The sequence below is a fragment of the Mauremys mutica genome, chromosome 13 (assembly GCF_020497125.1).
Source record: "Mauremys mutica isolate MM-2020 ecotype Southern chromosome 13, ASM2049712v1, whole genome shotgun sequence".
NCBI lineage: Eukaryota > Metazoa > Chordata > Testudines > Geoemydidae > Mauremys > Mauremys mutica.
The window spans coordinates 15,583,511-15,599,097 of record NC_059084.1 but is presented as its reverse complement, the minus strand read 5'-3'; the positions used below and the strand labels follow the sequence as shown (position 1 = coordinate 15,599,097).

Here is a 15,587-nt window from a genome sequence, read left to right as displayed (position 1 = left end):
CCCTGTTCTAGCAGTTGAGTGAAAACCAAGGGAGGAGAAACTGGTTCTGTAGTTGGCAAGCCATTCTCAGTCTTTGTTTAATCCTGAGCTGATGGTGTCAAATTTGCAGATGAACTGGAGCTCAGCAGTTTCTCTTTGAAGTCTGGTCCTGAAGTTTTTTTGCTGCAGGATGGCCACCTTAAGATCTGCTTCCCTCAGATTGACACAAATCAGACACAAATCAGATATTAGGAATGGCAATATACAAAAACCTGTAGGAGAACACTTCAACCTCCTTGGCCACACAATAGCAGATCTTAAGGTGGCCATCCTGCAGCAAAAAAACTTCAGGACCAGACTTCAAAGAGAAACTGCTGAGCTCCAGTTCATCTGCAAAGTTGACACCATCAGCTCAGGATTAAACACAGACTGTGAATGGCTTGCCAACTACAGAACCAGTTTCTCCTCCCTTGGTTTTCACTCAACTGCTAGAACAGGGCCTCATCCTCCCTGATTGAACTAACCTCGTTATCTCTAGCTTGCTTCTTGCTTGCATATATAAACCTGCCCCTGGAAATTTCCACTACTTGCATCCGAAGAAGTGGGTATTCACCCACGAAAGCTCATGCTGCAAAACGTCTGTTAGTCTATAAGGTGCCACAGGATTCTTTGCTGCTTCTACAGAACCAGACTAACACGGCTACCCCTCTGATACTTGACACCATGCAAGGCACTGCATTTAGCCGTATGGAGTGGAAATCCATCAACCTCATGAAGAAACTTGCACAAATACAGACGGATATCATCTTCCTTTCCAAATGCAAACGGATGGACGTCATACCTAATGGACTAAAGGTAAAAAATCCACTGCTATCTACATACTACACAGACCACAGTGAGAGATTATGCCATACTCTATCAAAGAAACTGAGGAACCACCTGATCAGCATCCTATACAGCAAACAGGAAAACATCAAAAAAGAGCTCTCCAACCTGGAGACTCTCATCAATAACCAAACTTCCATACAAACGGACTTCACTAAAATAAGACAGGAGATCTACATTACTCACTTCACCTCTCTACAAAGGAAAAAGGACTGTAAGCTGTCTAAACTCCTACCTGCTACATGGGGCCACAACTGTGGTACCCCTAACCCACCCAGCAATATCGTCAATCTATCCAGCCACACACTCAGCCCAGAAGAAACGTCTGTCCTATCTCGGGGACTCTCTTTCTGCCCTGCCACCCCCACCAACATGATACAGTTCTGCGGCGATCTGGAAGCCTACTTTCGCCGTCTCCGACTCAAAGAATACTTTCAGGACAACACTGAACAGCGCACTGATACACAGTTACCCTCCCACCAACAGCACAAAAAGAAGAACTCCACATGGACTCCTCCTGAGGGTCGAAATGACAGTCTGGACCTATACATTGAATGCTTCCGCTGACGTGCACAGGCAGAAATTGTGGAAAAACAACATTGCTTGCCTCATAACCTAAGTCGTGCAGAACGCAATGCCATCCACAGCCTCAGAAACCATCCTGACATTATAATCAAAGAGGCTGATAAAGGAGGTGCTGTTGTCATCATGAACAGGTCTGACTACCAAAAGGAGGCCGCCAGACAACTCTCCAACACCAAATTCTACAGGCCACTTCCCTCAGATCCCACTGAGGAATACACTAAGAAACTGCACCATCTACTCAGGACACTCCCTACACCAACACCGGAACAAATCAACATACCCTTAGAGCCCCGACCAGGGCTATTCTATCTACTGCCCAAAATCCACAAACCTGGAAATCCTGGACGCCCCATCATCTCGGGCATTGGAACTCTCACTGAAGGACTGTCTGGATATGTGAACTCTCTACTCAGACCCTATGCCACCAGCACTCCCAGCTATCTCCGTGACACCACTGATTTCCTGAAGAAACTACAATGCATTGGTGACCTTCCAGAAAACACCATCCTGGCCACCATGGATGTAGAGGCTCTCTACACAAACATCCCACACCTTGATGGAATACAAGCTGTCAGGAACAGTATCCCTGATGATGCCACAGCACAACTGGTTGCTGAGCTCTGTGCCTTTATCCTCACACACAACTATTTCAAATTTGATGACAATATATATCTCCAGATCAGTGGCACCGCTATGGGCACCCGCATGGCCCCACAATATGCCAATATTTTTATGGCCGACCTGGAACAACGCTTCCTCAGTGCCCGTCCACTCACGCCCCTTCTCTATCTACGCTACATTGATGACATCTTCATCATCTGGACCCGTGGGAAGGAGACTCTGGAAAAATTCCACCACGATTTCAACAGCTTCCACCCCACCATCAACCTCAGCCTGGACCAATCTACACGGGAGGTCCACTTCCTAGACACTACGGTGCAAATAATTGATGGTCACATTAACACCACCCTATACCGAAAACCTACCGACCGCTATGCCTACCTTCATGCCTCCAGCTTCCATCCCGGGCACACCACAAGATCCATTGTCTACAGCCAAGTACTGAGGTACAACCGCATCTGCTCTAACCCCACAGACAGAGACCAACACTTACAAAATCTCCACCAAGCATTCTCAAAACTACAGTACCCGCACGACGAAATAAGGAAACAGATCAACAGAGCCAGACGTGTACCCAGAAGCTGCCTACTGCAAGACAAACCCAAGAAAGAAACTAACAGGACTCCACTGGCCATCACATACAGTCCCCAGCTAAAACCCCTCCAGCGCATCATCAGGGATCTACAACCCATCCTGGACAATGATCCCACACTTTCACAGGCCTTGGGTGGCAGGCCAGTCCTCGTCCACAGACAGCCTGCCAACCTGAAGCATATTCTCACCAGTAACTGCACACCGCACCATAGTAACTCTAACTCAGGATCCAATCCATGCAACAAACCTCGATGCCAACTCTGCCCACATATCTACACCAGCAACACCATCACAGGACCTAACCAGATCAGCCACACCATCACCGGTTCATTCACTTGCACGTCCACCAATGTAATATATGCCATCATATGCCAGCAATGCCCCTCTGCTATGTACATCGACCAAACTGGACAGTCTCTAAGGAAAAGGATAAATGGACACAAATCAGACATTAGGAATGGCAATATACAAAAACCTGTAGGAGAACACTTCAACCTCCCTGGCCACACAATAGCAGATCTTAAGGTGGCCATCCTGCAGCAAAAAAACTTCAGGACCAGACTTCAAAGAGAAACTGCTGAGCTCCAGTTCATCTGCAAATTTGACACCATCAGCTCAGGATTAAACAAAGACTGTGAATGGCTTGCCAACTACAGAACCAGTTTCTCCTCCCTTGGTTTTCACTCAACTGCTAGAACAGGGCCTCATCCTCCCTGATTGAACTAACCTCGTTATCTCTAGCTTGCTTCTTGCTTGCATATATAAACCTGCCCCTGGAAATTTCCACTACTTGCATCTGAAGAAGTGGGTATTCACCCACGAAAGCTCATGCTGCAAAACGTCTGTTAGTCTATAAGGTGCCACAGGATTCTTTGCTGCTAGTGTAGAGAGGGATGTTCTGCCAGTGGTGCAAACCTTTATTAGCGCTATATTTGCAGGAGGATATCATAAGAACGGCCATACTGCGTTAGACCAAAGGTCCATCTAGCCAGTATCCTGCCTTCTGACAGTGGCCAATGCCAGGTGCTTCACAGAACAGGCAATCATCACGTGCTCAAAACACCACCAATGGTGTTTAGATTGTTTAAAATTGGTGGTGTTTTAAACAATCTAAATTAAGGTTTAGTTGAAGCAGCTGGCATGGTAAATATTGTTGAAGACCGTCGAATCTATAGAATGTTACTTACATAATCCTTGCCAATGTTGAAAGAGAGTCTAAATATAGCTGAATGGATGAAATTTACCTCTGAGCATAGCGCCAGTGCAAAATCTATGCAGAAGTCCAATTAAGCCCTGTTATCAGTGCTGGCTCTGGGAATTTCACCCATTAAGACAGGTTCACACAAATAGAAAATAATGCAAATCCGAATACCAAGGTTTTGGAAGTGTATTGTAAACACAGTTGATACTAAGCAGTCTGACTGTTAAATTGAATTGGACTGAAACTGTATAAAGATACACAAAGGATTTTCCTTTTGTCATCTGTATACTCATAGTTATAAAATATAGTTACACTTTTAAGACTATTAAAATCTTCCATCCTCAAACAGCAGCACATTCCTGATTGTGTTACTGTAGTGAAAGATCCTTCCTGTAACTTTAATATTGCTGTATTGAGGCAGCTATATTAAAGTTACAGGAAGGATCTTTCACTACAGTAACACAATGTAGTTCTCCACTAGCTGAGGTTTAAAAGTGTGTAGTTTATCCACTGAGTAGGCTATATCACCAATGTACTATTTAGAAGTAGTGAAGAGTCTCCCCTTTTAGTTTAAACCTTCTTCAGGTCAGGTTGTTGAGCTATTTTCTCTTGTAAGTTTCATTTAAAAATATAGAGGCAGCAAAAAGTGTAGAAAAACAGATTTAAGAGATTTTTTTTAATATAAAAAATAGCACCATTGAGTTACATTTCCTGTGAATCTAAACTTCTGCATCTTTGTATGTAATCAGACTGAATTATACCTTGCTAGCATGACTTGTTAGTTGCTAACTCTAAGCCTGTGCCAGAATTCTTGTTTGCCTTAATGTTGTTTAGACAATGAGATTTATGGTTCAGTTCCCTGGGAACAGTAATCTGTAATGCTTGTTTAAAAAAAAAATCTATGCTTATTAGATGACGGTAAACTGGGATTAATATTTTTTAGCAGAAGTCAAGAGCTCTTCCTCCTTGTTTTCAGAAAATCAGCACCAATCTGTAGTACAGAAGTAGACTTTTTTTTTAGAAAACATGAGTTAATTAGGATCTGTGATGTCCTAGGAAATGAGGAAAAACAATTGTGGATACAGATCTACTTGTTTTATTATTCAGGGCAAGGAAGTAAGAGGTACACTTAGCTGATAGCTTATATCAATTCTAACCCAGTGTTTCTTTAATCAGTTTAAAATGAGGCCGCTGAGAATCCAGTTATTCTTTTCAAGGACCATGCCACATTATTTTGTCTTTAAGCCATGTGAGAAATCACAGCTGCACAATTTTGTTAGTCTAGGTTATCAAAAAAAAACAACAACAAAAAAACCAACCACCTAAGAGGATGTGTGGTGGTAGTATATCTTCCCACTACATAGATTAACTAACAGAGATTAGGGGTAAAGGAAAATCTTGACACACAGAAGGTGCTTTGAAAGTAGATAGCTTTGGGATCTAATGAAGAGGACTACCTCTTAAAGAACAATTGATAGGGGAGCTATTAAAGAAGACTAATACATTTTTGTATAGTGTTTGAGCAGTCCAAAATAGTTGGCTCATTATTTTGCCTGACCATTGTTTGCCAAGCCTCAGTCAGTAACTTCGGCACATTATTACTAGCAAGTTCTTCATTACCTGTAATATGTACTTACTGTCAATCACGGTGGCCCCAGTTCTGCAAACTACTTACTCTTAAATCCCGTTGACTGGGTCAGAGTGAGATTATTTCCCCCATTAGATTCCTTTTTTGCCCTTTTTGAGCAAATTCTGTTTTTTCACTCCCAGTTCCCTTCTTGCAAATACTCTTCCTATTTTATGTGGGGAAATTTAAGCTGGTGACTTCATAGTTGGAAAATGGAACTTAAAGCTATTGTATTTCAGATGCTTAAAATGAGAAGTGACTTGCATGCATTAGGCTGTAAAGTTAGGGTACAGTGCTCTAATCTATTTCCACAGAAAATGTTGCTTACTTTAGAAGATTCTGTCTTTGCAGGGTCCTCTGCCAAATACTTGTGGTCACTTTTGGGAGATGGTTTGGGAACAGAAAAGCCGTGGTGTTGTCATGCTCAACAGAGTGATGGAAAAAGGATCAGTAAGTATATGAGCGTTTTTTAGCTGTGTGTATTTAAAAACAAATAAATAACCAAAACATAATGGTAGCAGAAAGATGCATGTACAGAATTTTGTCCAGCAAAGCATATCTAAGATTCAGAAGCTGAGTATCTGAAAATGGATCTTGGTTAACTCTGAGGGATATGTGGAAATTATCCAGTTCAGAATAGCAGATTGTAATTTCTTCTGAATTCAGATAAACTAAGGGCAACTGGAGTTTTCCATCCAGGAACACTGAATTGATTTCTCTCTTCAGTCCTGCTAGTCTAGATGCTTATGTGTAGTTCCTCTTTGTTAATGGCTGGAGACTGGGGCCCTGATTCCCATTTATATTAAGACCTTTTACGTTACTTTGGCACTATCCAGTGGCCTTAAAAGTAGTTGTAAGATCTTTGGGGCAGTACATTAATCTACAGCCTATATCTAAAGGCAGACAAAATATACAGAAAGAAGAGCAATATGTAAAGTAACTGAGCAGGGTGGTGATAGATAACTTCTTATTTCCAGGCTTCTTTCAAACTCTCCTGCGCCACTCCTGATCTGCATATTTCCTATGTTAATCAATTCACCCCTGCCCCCTACATTTTCCCCATAGCTGGGGACAGGGAATGAGGGGAGTTAGACTCAGGGAATGATCACCAGAAACTAATTAGTGAAATATCTGGAAATCCACCAACCATCTCTGTACGTATTGGCCACTTGTCCTCCTGTGCTGTAAAAGGGGTTCAGCCCTTCTGGTAAGCAGGTGAGGGGGGGGGGATGGGCTCTACTAATAGCTCTTACCACTTTTCATCCACTGCATGAGTGAGGGGGAGGGGTGGTTTAGCTCCATGGCAGGTGGTGGGGGACATACATCCCTAGACCCAGGACTTGTTCTGCAGCCATGGGCTCAGGAGAAGTTACCATAGTTTGCTTGTTAATGGAAGCTGCCATTACTGTGATCGCAGTAGCGGGTCTGCCAATGGAGCGGATTTTGTTAAAAAGTAATTGAAGATTGAATAGAACTGTACACTGAGATTTTTTTTTTAGTTCCTTTGCTGACTGTAAGGCCATTTCAGAGGAGGGTAAGTGGGCATGTTGTGTCCCCTAATGGGGATCTAGTGTTGTACACTTGCATAACCAGGAAAGAATTCCTGGTCATCAGGAAAATAGTTGTGCAGTGAGCTGTGTTCTAACTCTGGCCTTGATTTGAGTTTTTTGCTTTTTTAGTAAAGGAAATAGTGAACTGTAACCTTCAATGGGGATTTGCAGTAATTCTGTTTTAATCATCCTTCCTCTCCAACCACACACACACTCAATCTCTTCTCTTTCTCTCTTCTCCCACCCCCCTTTACTTTGAACAAAGCAAAGAATTATCAAGATCCCTTAGGGCAGAGGGCTAATACTTCTCAACAACCAGCAGTGAGAGATTTTCAGTGGAACTCAGCAAAATGTTGTTTGCAGAGCCATTTGGTGCAGAAATAAGACATGAAGCTAACTGCTCTCTTCTAAGATGATTTTTTTAAAAATTGCAGATGATTATAACGTATCCTTGCTTCATATTGTCATCCTGCTCAGTATTTAACCAGTGTTGGAAGCATTGTAGGCCTTGATAATTTGTCCTGAGATTCCTTCACCATCTACAAATAAAATGCCATTTGTAAAATGTTTGTCTAACTTCCCTGAGAGGTAAAATCCTCTCTTTGTCCCAACTCCCATTACACACCACAGCTCTCACATTTTATTACCATCCCATCATAGTTTATTACCAATGGAAAGTAAATCATTATGTAATAACGAGTTTTCTTATTTCAACTTTGTTCCACTCCAAATTAATGCCACTTTATTTACAATTTAATATAAGAAGCATTAGCCATGTGCAGTAATCCATTTCCTCTACAAACATAGATTTGGCACACTGATCAAAATCCTGTTTTGGAGGAGCTGTGTTAAATTCTGAAAAGTATCAGTTTAGTTGTTAACATTCATAATATCCATATAGGTCTAGAGGTCAGAGACATGGTTGCAGACTTTATGAATACCTCTAACAAGATCCCTTGGTGTCATTTCCCCTTTGTACAGAGCAAAATGCACTACTTGTATTTTTGGCTGACTCATTTAAGTTTCTCGCCTGTCAACAGTTTATTGGTGCAGACCTTCGGTTTCCTGGAAAATTATTACTGAGAAAATTACTATGTACAGTCAGAAGCTAGGTTGCAGACTCCTTTTTTAGCTCAATTAAAGTTTTGTAACTTTTAAACTGTGCCATATGGAATCACAATGATCTCAAGACTTTTTTACATTTGTGGGGAGTGAATGGATATCCCAAAATCTCATCTGACATTTTTACTTCCAAATTAGTAATTCTGTAACTTTCTATATGTAGGATATTATGGATTCTATAAACAAGCTTTCACATTTACATTGTGCTGTCTTTTATTAACACTTATTTTCTTACAGTAATCCCCTCCCTTAAGATGTTCAGTCCAACTTCATCTTTTATGCCTGTTGGTTGCAAAGTGAAACTGCCTAAAATCATGATCTCTGAAGTTCTTCTGAGCCCCCAAGCTTTTAAATGTATAGGATCCAGTTGAATCTTTTCATACTATATGGACTGCTGATGCAGGGTCCAAATAAAAATATTGGAGTGCTTTTAACTAGATTCCAGGGGGGCTGTTCTGACTTACAGCAGCTTTGCACAGCCCCTGATCCCTTCCCAGCCCCGGCACACCCCTGTGCCCCAAGGGATGAGTAGAATGGCTTCATCCACCCTAAGCCACTGTTGTGCTCTGGGAATTTTCCAGGGGTGCAGTGAGGGTCAGCCTCTGGGTCTTTGTGTGAAAGATACCAAGATGTGCTGAGGTAGTACTTGCATAATGTACTGGAAGCAGGAGGCCCTCCTGCAAGAACTAGCCTTTCTTTTTAGAAATGCATGTTTGAATTTATTGCAATATACTAGACCTCAGGACTCCTTAGTGCACCATTAATATATGTAATTAATAACTTAAAAAATGCTGGATTAAGGAACACTCCTCTTTCCTCACCTTTAACACAGACCCAAGTGACTAGTGCTTGTCTTCTGTTTGCTTTTTTAGATAAAATGTGCCCAGTACTGGCCACAGAAAGAGGAGAAAGAAATGCTCTTTGAGGATACAAACTTGAAGTTAACCTTAATTTCTGAAGATATAAAATCATATTACACAGTACGACAGCTAGAATTGGAAAACCTTACCGTAAGTATGGAAAGCATACCAGTCAGATAGTGTTGTGTGAATTCCCCGTCAATGAGCTGTATTTCCTCATCCTGGTTTGTAAAGGCTCCAAGTACAAAGAGACTGGATGCTGAAATTGGGTAACATGCCCATCAGTGACTTAGGAGATTCTCAATATGTTAGCTTTGCTCTGGTCTGTGAATGCCAATGCAGTTTGCTCTTGACTGTACTGGTTGTGGGGATAAACACTTTTCAGCCTTTGATTTTCCCCAACAACATAGACGTTAAACTCCAAGGTGTAAAGAATCAATATGTATTAACATCTATGAGGTTAACTGTTGTAATTCAAAACATAATTTGAATGAATGGACATTGTATTGCGAAGTCTTCAGCATTATCTTATCTACAGTGACAGCTACTTTTAGGGTATGTGTATTTACACACTGCAGTGAAAAGCAGGCTGCATCCAAACTGTGTATGTGTGGGAGTGAAAGAGGCTGGCTGGGGAGAGACAGCAGGGAGCTGCCAGAGCCTTTTCCCACTGCCACTCTCTTTCATTGCATTGTGGAAAGGCTCTGCCAGCAGGGAGGCAGCGGGCCACTACTCCACTAAAGACAGCAGTGTAGATAGAGGAGGCACTGCTCTGGGAGGGTAGGTCCCTGCAGAGGACATACCCTAAGGTTCTGGAGTGTCTTTACTCTATTCGTCTAAGCAGTGCCCCACTATCTACACTGCTGTTTATACCCATGCTAGAGGGACATGCAGTGTATGAACTCGCTGCCGCAAGTGTAGACCTAGGCTTAGATTCAGTGTGGAACGTTAGGGCAGTGTTACCTTTATAACATCACTGTGTAAAAGTGCAGTGCCTCTGTACAGGAATGTCTGGAATAATTACTCTTCCAAGCACTCGGCCATTACCAATTTGCTAATGAATATATACATGGAGCTTTTTAAAAAACATCTTCTGAAAATAGACCTCCTCTTGGAATTTTGTCTCCTTATCATCCCTCCTGTGCTGACTTAAATCTTCACCTTTTCACACTGAAAACCTCCAGCAAGGGAATCAGCAGTCTTCCTCACTTAGGGCTTGTCTTCACTACCAGGTTAAATCGACCTAAGTTACGCTACTCCAGATACATGAATAACGTAGCCGGAGTCGGTGTAGCTTAGGTCGATTTTACCCTGGTGTCTTCACTGCGCTGCGTCGACAGGAGATGCTCTCTGGTTGACTTACCTTACTCTTCCTGGAGAGGTAGAGTACCGGGGTCAAGGAGAGAGCGCTGTGCCGTCAGTTTAGCAGGTCTTCACTAGACCCACTAAATCGACACCCAGCAGCGTTAGTCCTGGATCCTGCAATGAGCTCTGCACAGGTGGAAGCCCCACATGGAGCCCCACTGAGGCTCAAGCTCTTAGTTGCTAAAAGGGGACTCTCTGTAACCGTTTATTTTTGGCGGTGACAAAATAAAACATTACAGTGGGGAACAGTGCAAAGCAATGCTGAGGATACACGGCACACGAGGATAAATACAGCAGAGAGGAATCCTAGCAGAATCATTCACAGCAGAGGGAGGGGCAGGCCACTGAAACTATGCTGGAGGAGATTGGCTGAAGGGGCAGCTGCAGTGAGCATGTCTAATCAAAACTAACATCTGCATCTAGTTAAAATCAAAGTCCACAGAGCATCTCGAACCTGTGTTAGAGCAGGTGCATGTGGACAGGTAGTGAATGCCAAATACATTTTAGTGACATGCTCATTTCAGTTCTACTTTGCTGTTTCCAGTTTGCCTTTTGAGTTAGCTTTTTAAAACCTAGTACTGCCTGTTATTGGGAGAGAATACTTATCCCCCGCACCTAATATCTGTAATCTCTTGCCAGGAAGCTGAAAATAGGCCCATTGTCAGGTACAAATTTCACTAGCCAAACTATACTAGAAAGAACTCCGCAGTTGTCAGAAAAACATCCCAGATTACAGTGTCTGCAACAGACAAACTTCAAAAGCTTTGGTTCAGGATTTCAGGAGGCTGAGAGCATCAGTCTTAACACTCTTCTGAGATTGCTGAGGTTGTTGGTTGTGAATGAAAAAACTGTGGTAATATAAGGTCCGTGCTTTGGACAAGTCCAAGCTGCTCTTGCAACTTGAGGTACCTCATTTTCCAAAGAGTTCAGCCAGCCCATCTACTGGAAGGCTGTAGTGCCCATTTTATATGGGGATAAAATGTACATCTGAGCTATAAACTGTAAAATTACTCTGTATAATTTAGTTTTATCTAGTGTCCTTCTTTCAAAACATCACACGGCTTTTATGGTGAGAGAATTATTTGTAAATTATATAGGTCCTTAGACATTCACGATACTTTACAAGCAAGTAGCGCTTTAGAATTGGGTTCAGCAGCTCTTAAACGCTGAATGGGAAAACTTCATAGGAAAATGGATTGTGTTAGATTAAAGGAAAGCAGCAAATGAGCAAGCAGGTATTCTTGCTGAACGGGTAATAGAATGGTGAGTAGGATTTAGTCCATCATAAATTTAAAAGGAATCATTTTCAAGGTTAGATTTGAAAAGAGAAAGCAGCGTGGCATGAATTCAATATGGGGCAGTACAAGTGAAATCCTGCCCCTTTCCTTATGAATTGTAGAATGTAGATGTGTATATTTGTAGCATCAAGACTGATCTTGGAAATCCCTTTGAATGGAATATACTAGGAAATTGGTCACTTACTAGGAATAGGAACATGTGATGAGTGGTATTCTTCCTCTGATTAGTATATTGCGGACAGTAGCTGTGCTTGAATACTCGTATCTAGAGATTCTTATAGCTTGGAAACATTATATTTTACAGGCACAAGAAACTAGAGAAATTCTGCACTTTCACTATACCACATGGCCTGACTTTGGAGTCCCAGAATCTCCTGCTTCGTTCCTCAACTTCCTGTTCAAAGTGAGAGAGTCTGGCTCACTGAGTCCTGAGCATGGACCCATTGTGGTGCATTGCAGTGCAGGAATTGGAAGATCGGGAACTTTTTGTTTGGTTGATACATGTCTTCTACTGGTAAGAACCACTTACTCTAGATGGGAATAAGGAGTGAGTTACAACTTTGTGTAGTTACTTCTGGGAATTCCTTATTTGAAGCCTGTGTGAGCCATGGCACCTTTCATGAATTGTGGTATAGTGACACACATTCCTCTGAGACATTTGTCTCTTACTCGACTTTTATATTTGTCTCTGGTAATATATTTTCATTTTAAAGCTAAAGCAAACTGAGCTTTGAATGGGCCATTGTGGGAGTATGAAAGAAAACTATCACTGGTTCCAGCTGGAGTGACTCGCAAAGTTAGGCTTTGTCTTCCCTGCTAAGAAAAGTGGTCCTTGCCCAATTTACCTTGCGGTAAAACTAAAGTGCCTGGTCTTTACTGTTTGTTTTTACTTTGGGGATAGCTCATATGCATTATAATCCTGAGGTAAAACTGCATCTTTTTTTAAAGCAGCGAAGGCCTGATAGAAGGTTCCACATGTTACCTTCATCCCCATACATGGGATGAGTTTGAAGCCTAATGTGTTTCAACGCAACTCATTTGTTGCATAGAGTGTGTGTCTGTGTAAAGCAAATTTCAAATCTTTACCTTCAGATGGACAAAAGGAAAGATCCTTCTTCTGTGGACATTAAGCAAGTTCTCTTAGAAATGAGAAAGTACAGAATGGGGCTTATACAGACAGCAGATCAACTTCGTTTCTCTTACTTGGCTGTTATTGAAGGAGCAAAATTTATTATGGGAGATGCTTCGGTGCAGGTGAGTATTGAATGCATATCATTTGTACAGAGAGAAGGGGGGTGAGTTGGGCCAATAAAATATATTACATCCCCTACCTTGTCTCTCCCATATTCTGGGACTGATGCAGCTACAATACAGCATACGACAATATCAAGATTAAGATCCACAAACCTCCTAATTGCATGTAGCCAGGCAAATGTTATGAGGGAAGTTAGTATGGTTGAATAAGGTTAAGAGGGCCGAATGAATCATTAAACTACATACTATCTTTGGCATGAGCATTGTACAATAACTTTGGTGCACAATGCTCTTGGATCCAATGCATTGTTTTACACATGTTGATGTACAAGTACAAATAGCCCACAATAGCTGCTGTCATATGGAAAATTCTCCTTCTTGTGACCCTATGGGAAACAGTTGGGAGATAGCAATTGCTGTGTGAGCCTCATGATGCTGTTTTGCTAAGTCTTCTATTCAGGCCCTTAATAATTTTCCAACATGCTGTAGATTCTTCCAGTGTTGTCTCCTTTGAAGTATGCATGTTTATGTTATTGCTAAATAACACTACAGCACAAAATGGGATTCATGTTGCTACTCAGAGTTTTTTTCAAGCACTAAATTAAATCTCCAGTTAATGTTTCCCATATGTGTGGTTGGGCTGTGGGCATACTGTTTAGTTGGTGGGAGGGGAGAGGTGAATGCATCTGAACAGTGACCCTGAAAGTAAAACAATGACTAATGTGTAAAGCCTCTGCCATGTTAATGTTAGAATTACAGTGGTTTTAATATAAAACATTATAATATAGCAGAGCTTAATAGGCACTTTCTTCTGTGTAGGAGCAGTGGAAAGAGCTTTCCAATGAAGACCTGGAGCCTCCACCAGAACATACTCCCCCACCCCCAAGGCCACCAAAGCGAATGTCAGAAATGCACAATGGTCGGATGCATGAACACACCGAGTTTTTCCCTAACCACCAGGTGGTAGAGGAAGAGATCAGATGTATAGTCAGCGCTGTGGAGGAGATGGTACCTGATGGCACATCTGTGCAGCTGGGTACAGACAGGTAATTGTCAAGTTGTTTGCGTTGATGTTTTTGACTGTTCCGGGAAATCCTGCTGTAGATTCACAACTGTATGTAGAAAGTTCCCTTGTTTGAGTCACTTAGCACCACCTATAAAGCGTGTTGGACAGAACTTGGCGCTTGTTGTGTAACAATGCTGCTAGAATAGGATTATAGCCCTTTATTTCCAAAGGCCCACGTGCTTGTTTAGGTGAGATGTGAAAAGGATACGAGAGTGACATGACAGCTCTTGCTAGGCTATGATGAAAGATGGAGGAGGCACAATGACTGCATGCTTTAGCCTCACATGTAGGTGCATAAGGGGTTTGGTTATACAGGGCTCTTTTACACGTTAGGTGGATTGTCAGGCCTTTGGCTTGAAGCTAAGCCAGCTAGCTTCAACCACACCAATCAGTGCAGGTATCTGGTGCTCCACATACTTTATTGGAGATATCCTGCAACATTTGAAAATGTCCTTTTAAGTCAGTTCAGTACTGATGTTAGAACATAGGAATAGACAATTTTCATTCAATATCAAAGCACCTGTTTGCCTTAAAGATGCAGTTCATCCTTTTAAAAAAAAATTTTTTTTAAATCTACAGTTTTCTTGTCATATGTATCTTTCATGCTGGGGAACTATCTTTGCTTTCGACTACAGGTCAAATCAATTATGACCTTTTAAAAAAAAAAAAAATTCTTCAGCAGAAAATTTATTCTCCCTTTCAGTCTAGCTAGACCAAAGTGTTTGGCCTAAAGAATAAACCTATAACTTGGGGGCTGGGGGAATAAGGGTTGTTTTGTGTTTTGACCACTAGATGTCACTGCTGTTTCACAAATCTGAAATATCGTATGCTATGTTACAATTGATTCCCGTAGATTCTACTGTAACAATCCTTAGTTTTTGATGTACTGGATATTGATCTATTTCTGGCAGTCTTTGTCCAAGATGGCCAACTAAAAACCCCTTCTGGGAGGAAAGGCCAAGGGGACAGCAAAAGTCACCAGGAGAACAGTTGAGGGGAGAATTCCAAGGCTGTCTCAGGCCAGTGAAACAAATGATCACACCTGGGACACACCCAGTTTTGCAAGGGAATGCTAGGAATAGGCGCATCTAACTTTCAACATTTCCTACAAAGTTCTGGAGATATTCTTTGGCAAATAAAGCTGGGAAACTTAGTGCCATAAGCCACTCCGCCTTGTGAAACTGGCTGGGGAGTGACCTTGAGAGCTGTGAGTATTGACACGAAATGAGGCACGTTCAGTAGTTCTTTCTGTCACCTTCAGCTGGTCTCCACAATATTTTTTTATCATTATTTCTGTTTATAAAAGGACATGCTTGCCCAGTAGCATCCCCTGCTGATAACCCACGTGGAAGTCAGTGTGATGCCAGAGGATGGAATTTCTGGTTGTTTTTTGAGTTGCCTTTTAAAAAAAAAATCTAGGAAACAAGCACAAAATTAAATATATAATTAAAACAACAAGTTTAAGGGTATAGAAAAATAGTATGTGATCTTGTAATTATACTCTATCCGAATGCATACACACAAGGGGGCCAAATTAAGGTTACACACTCAAACTTAATTCTGGAATTTCTTCACTTTTG

At 41.7% G+C, this 15,587-nt stretch overlaps 1 protein-coding gene across 1 annotated transcript in view; it reads left to right on the top strand.

Moving 5' to 3' along the window:
- The window catches only part of PTPN1 (protein tyrosine phosphatase non-receptor type 1), a 61,722-nt gene that overhangs the window by 41,999 nt on the left and 4,136 nt on the right, over nt 1–15,587 (top strand). The window contains exons 4-8 of the mRNA XM_044986241.1: nt 5,844–5,942; nt 9,037–9,174; nt 11,992–12,201; nt 12,780–12,941; nt 13,761–13,987. Of these exons, the coding sequence (XP_044842176.1) occupies nt 5,844–5,942; nt 9,037–9,174; nt 11,992–12,201; nt 12,780–12,941; nt 13,761–13,987 (836 nt within the window). The remainder of the gene's footprint in view (nt 1–5,843; nt 5,943–9,036; nt 9,175–11,991; nt 12,202–12,779; nt 12,942–13,760; nt 13,988–15,587) is intronic.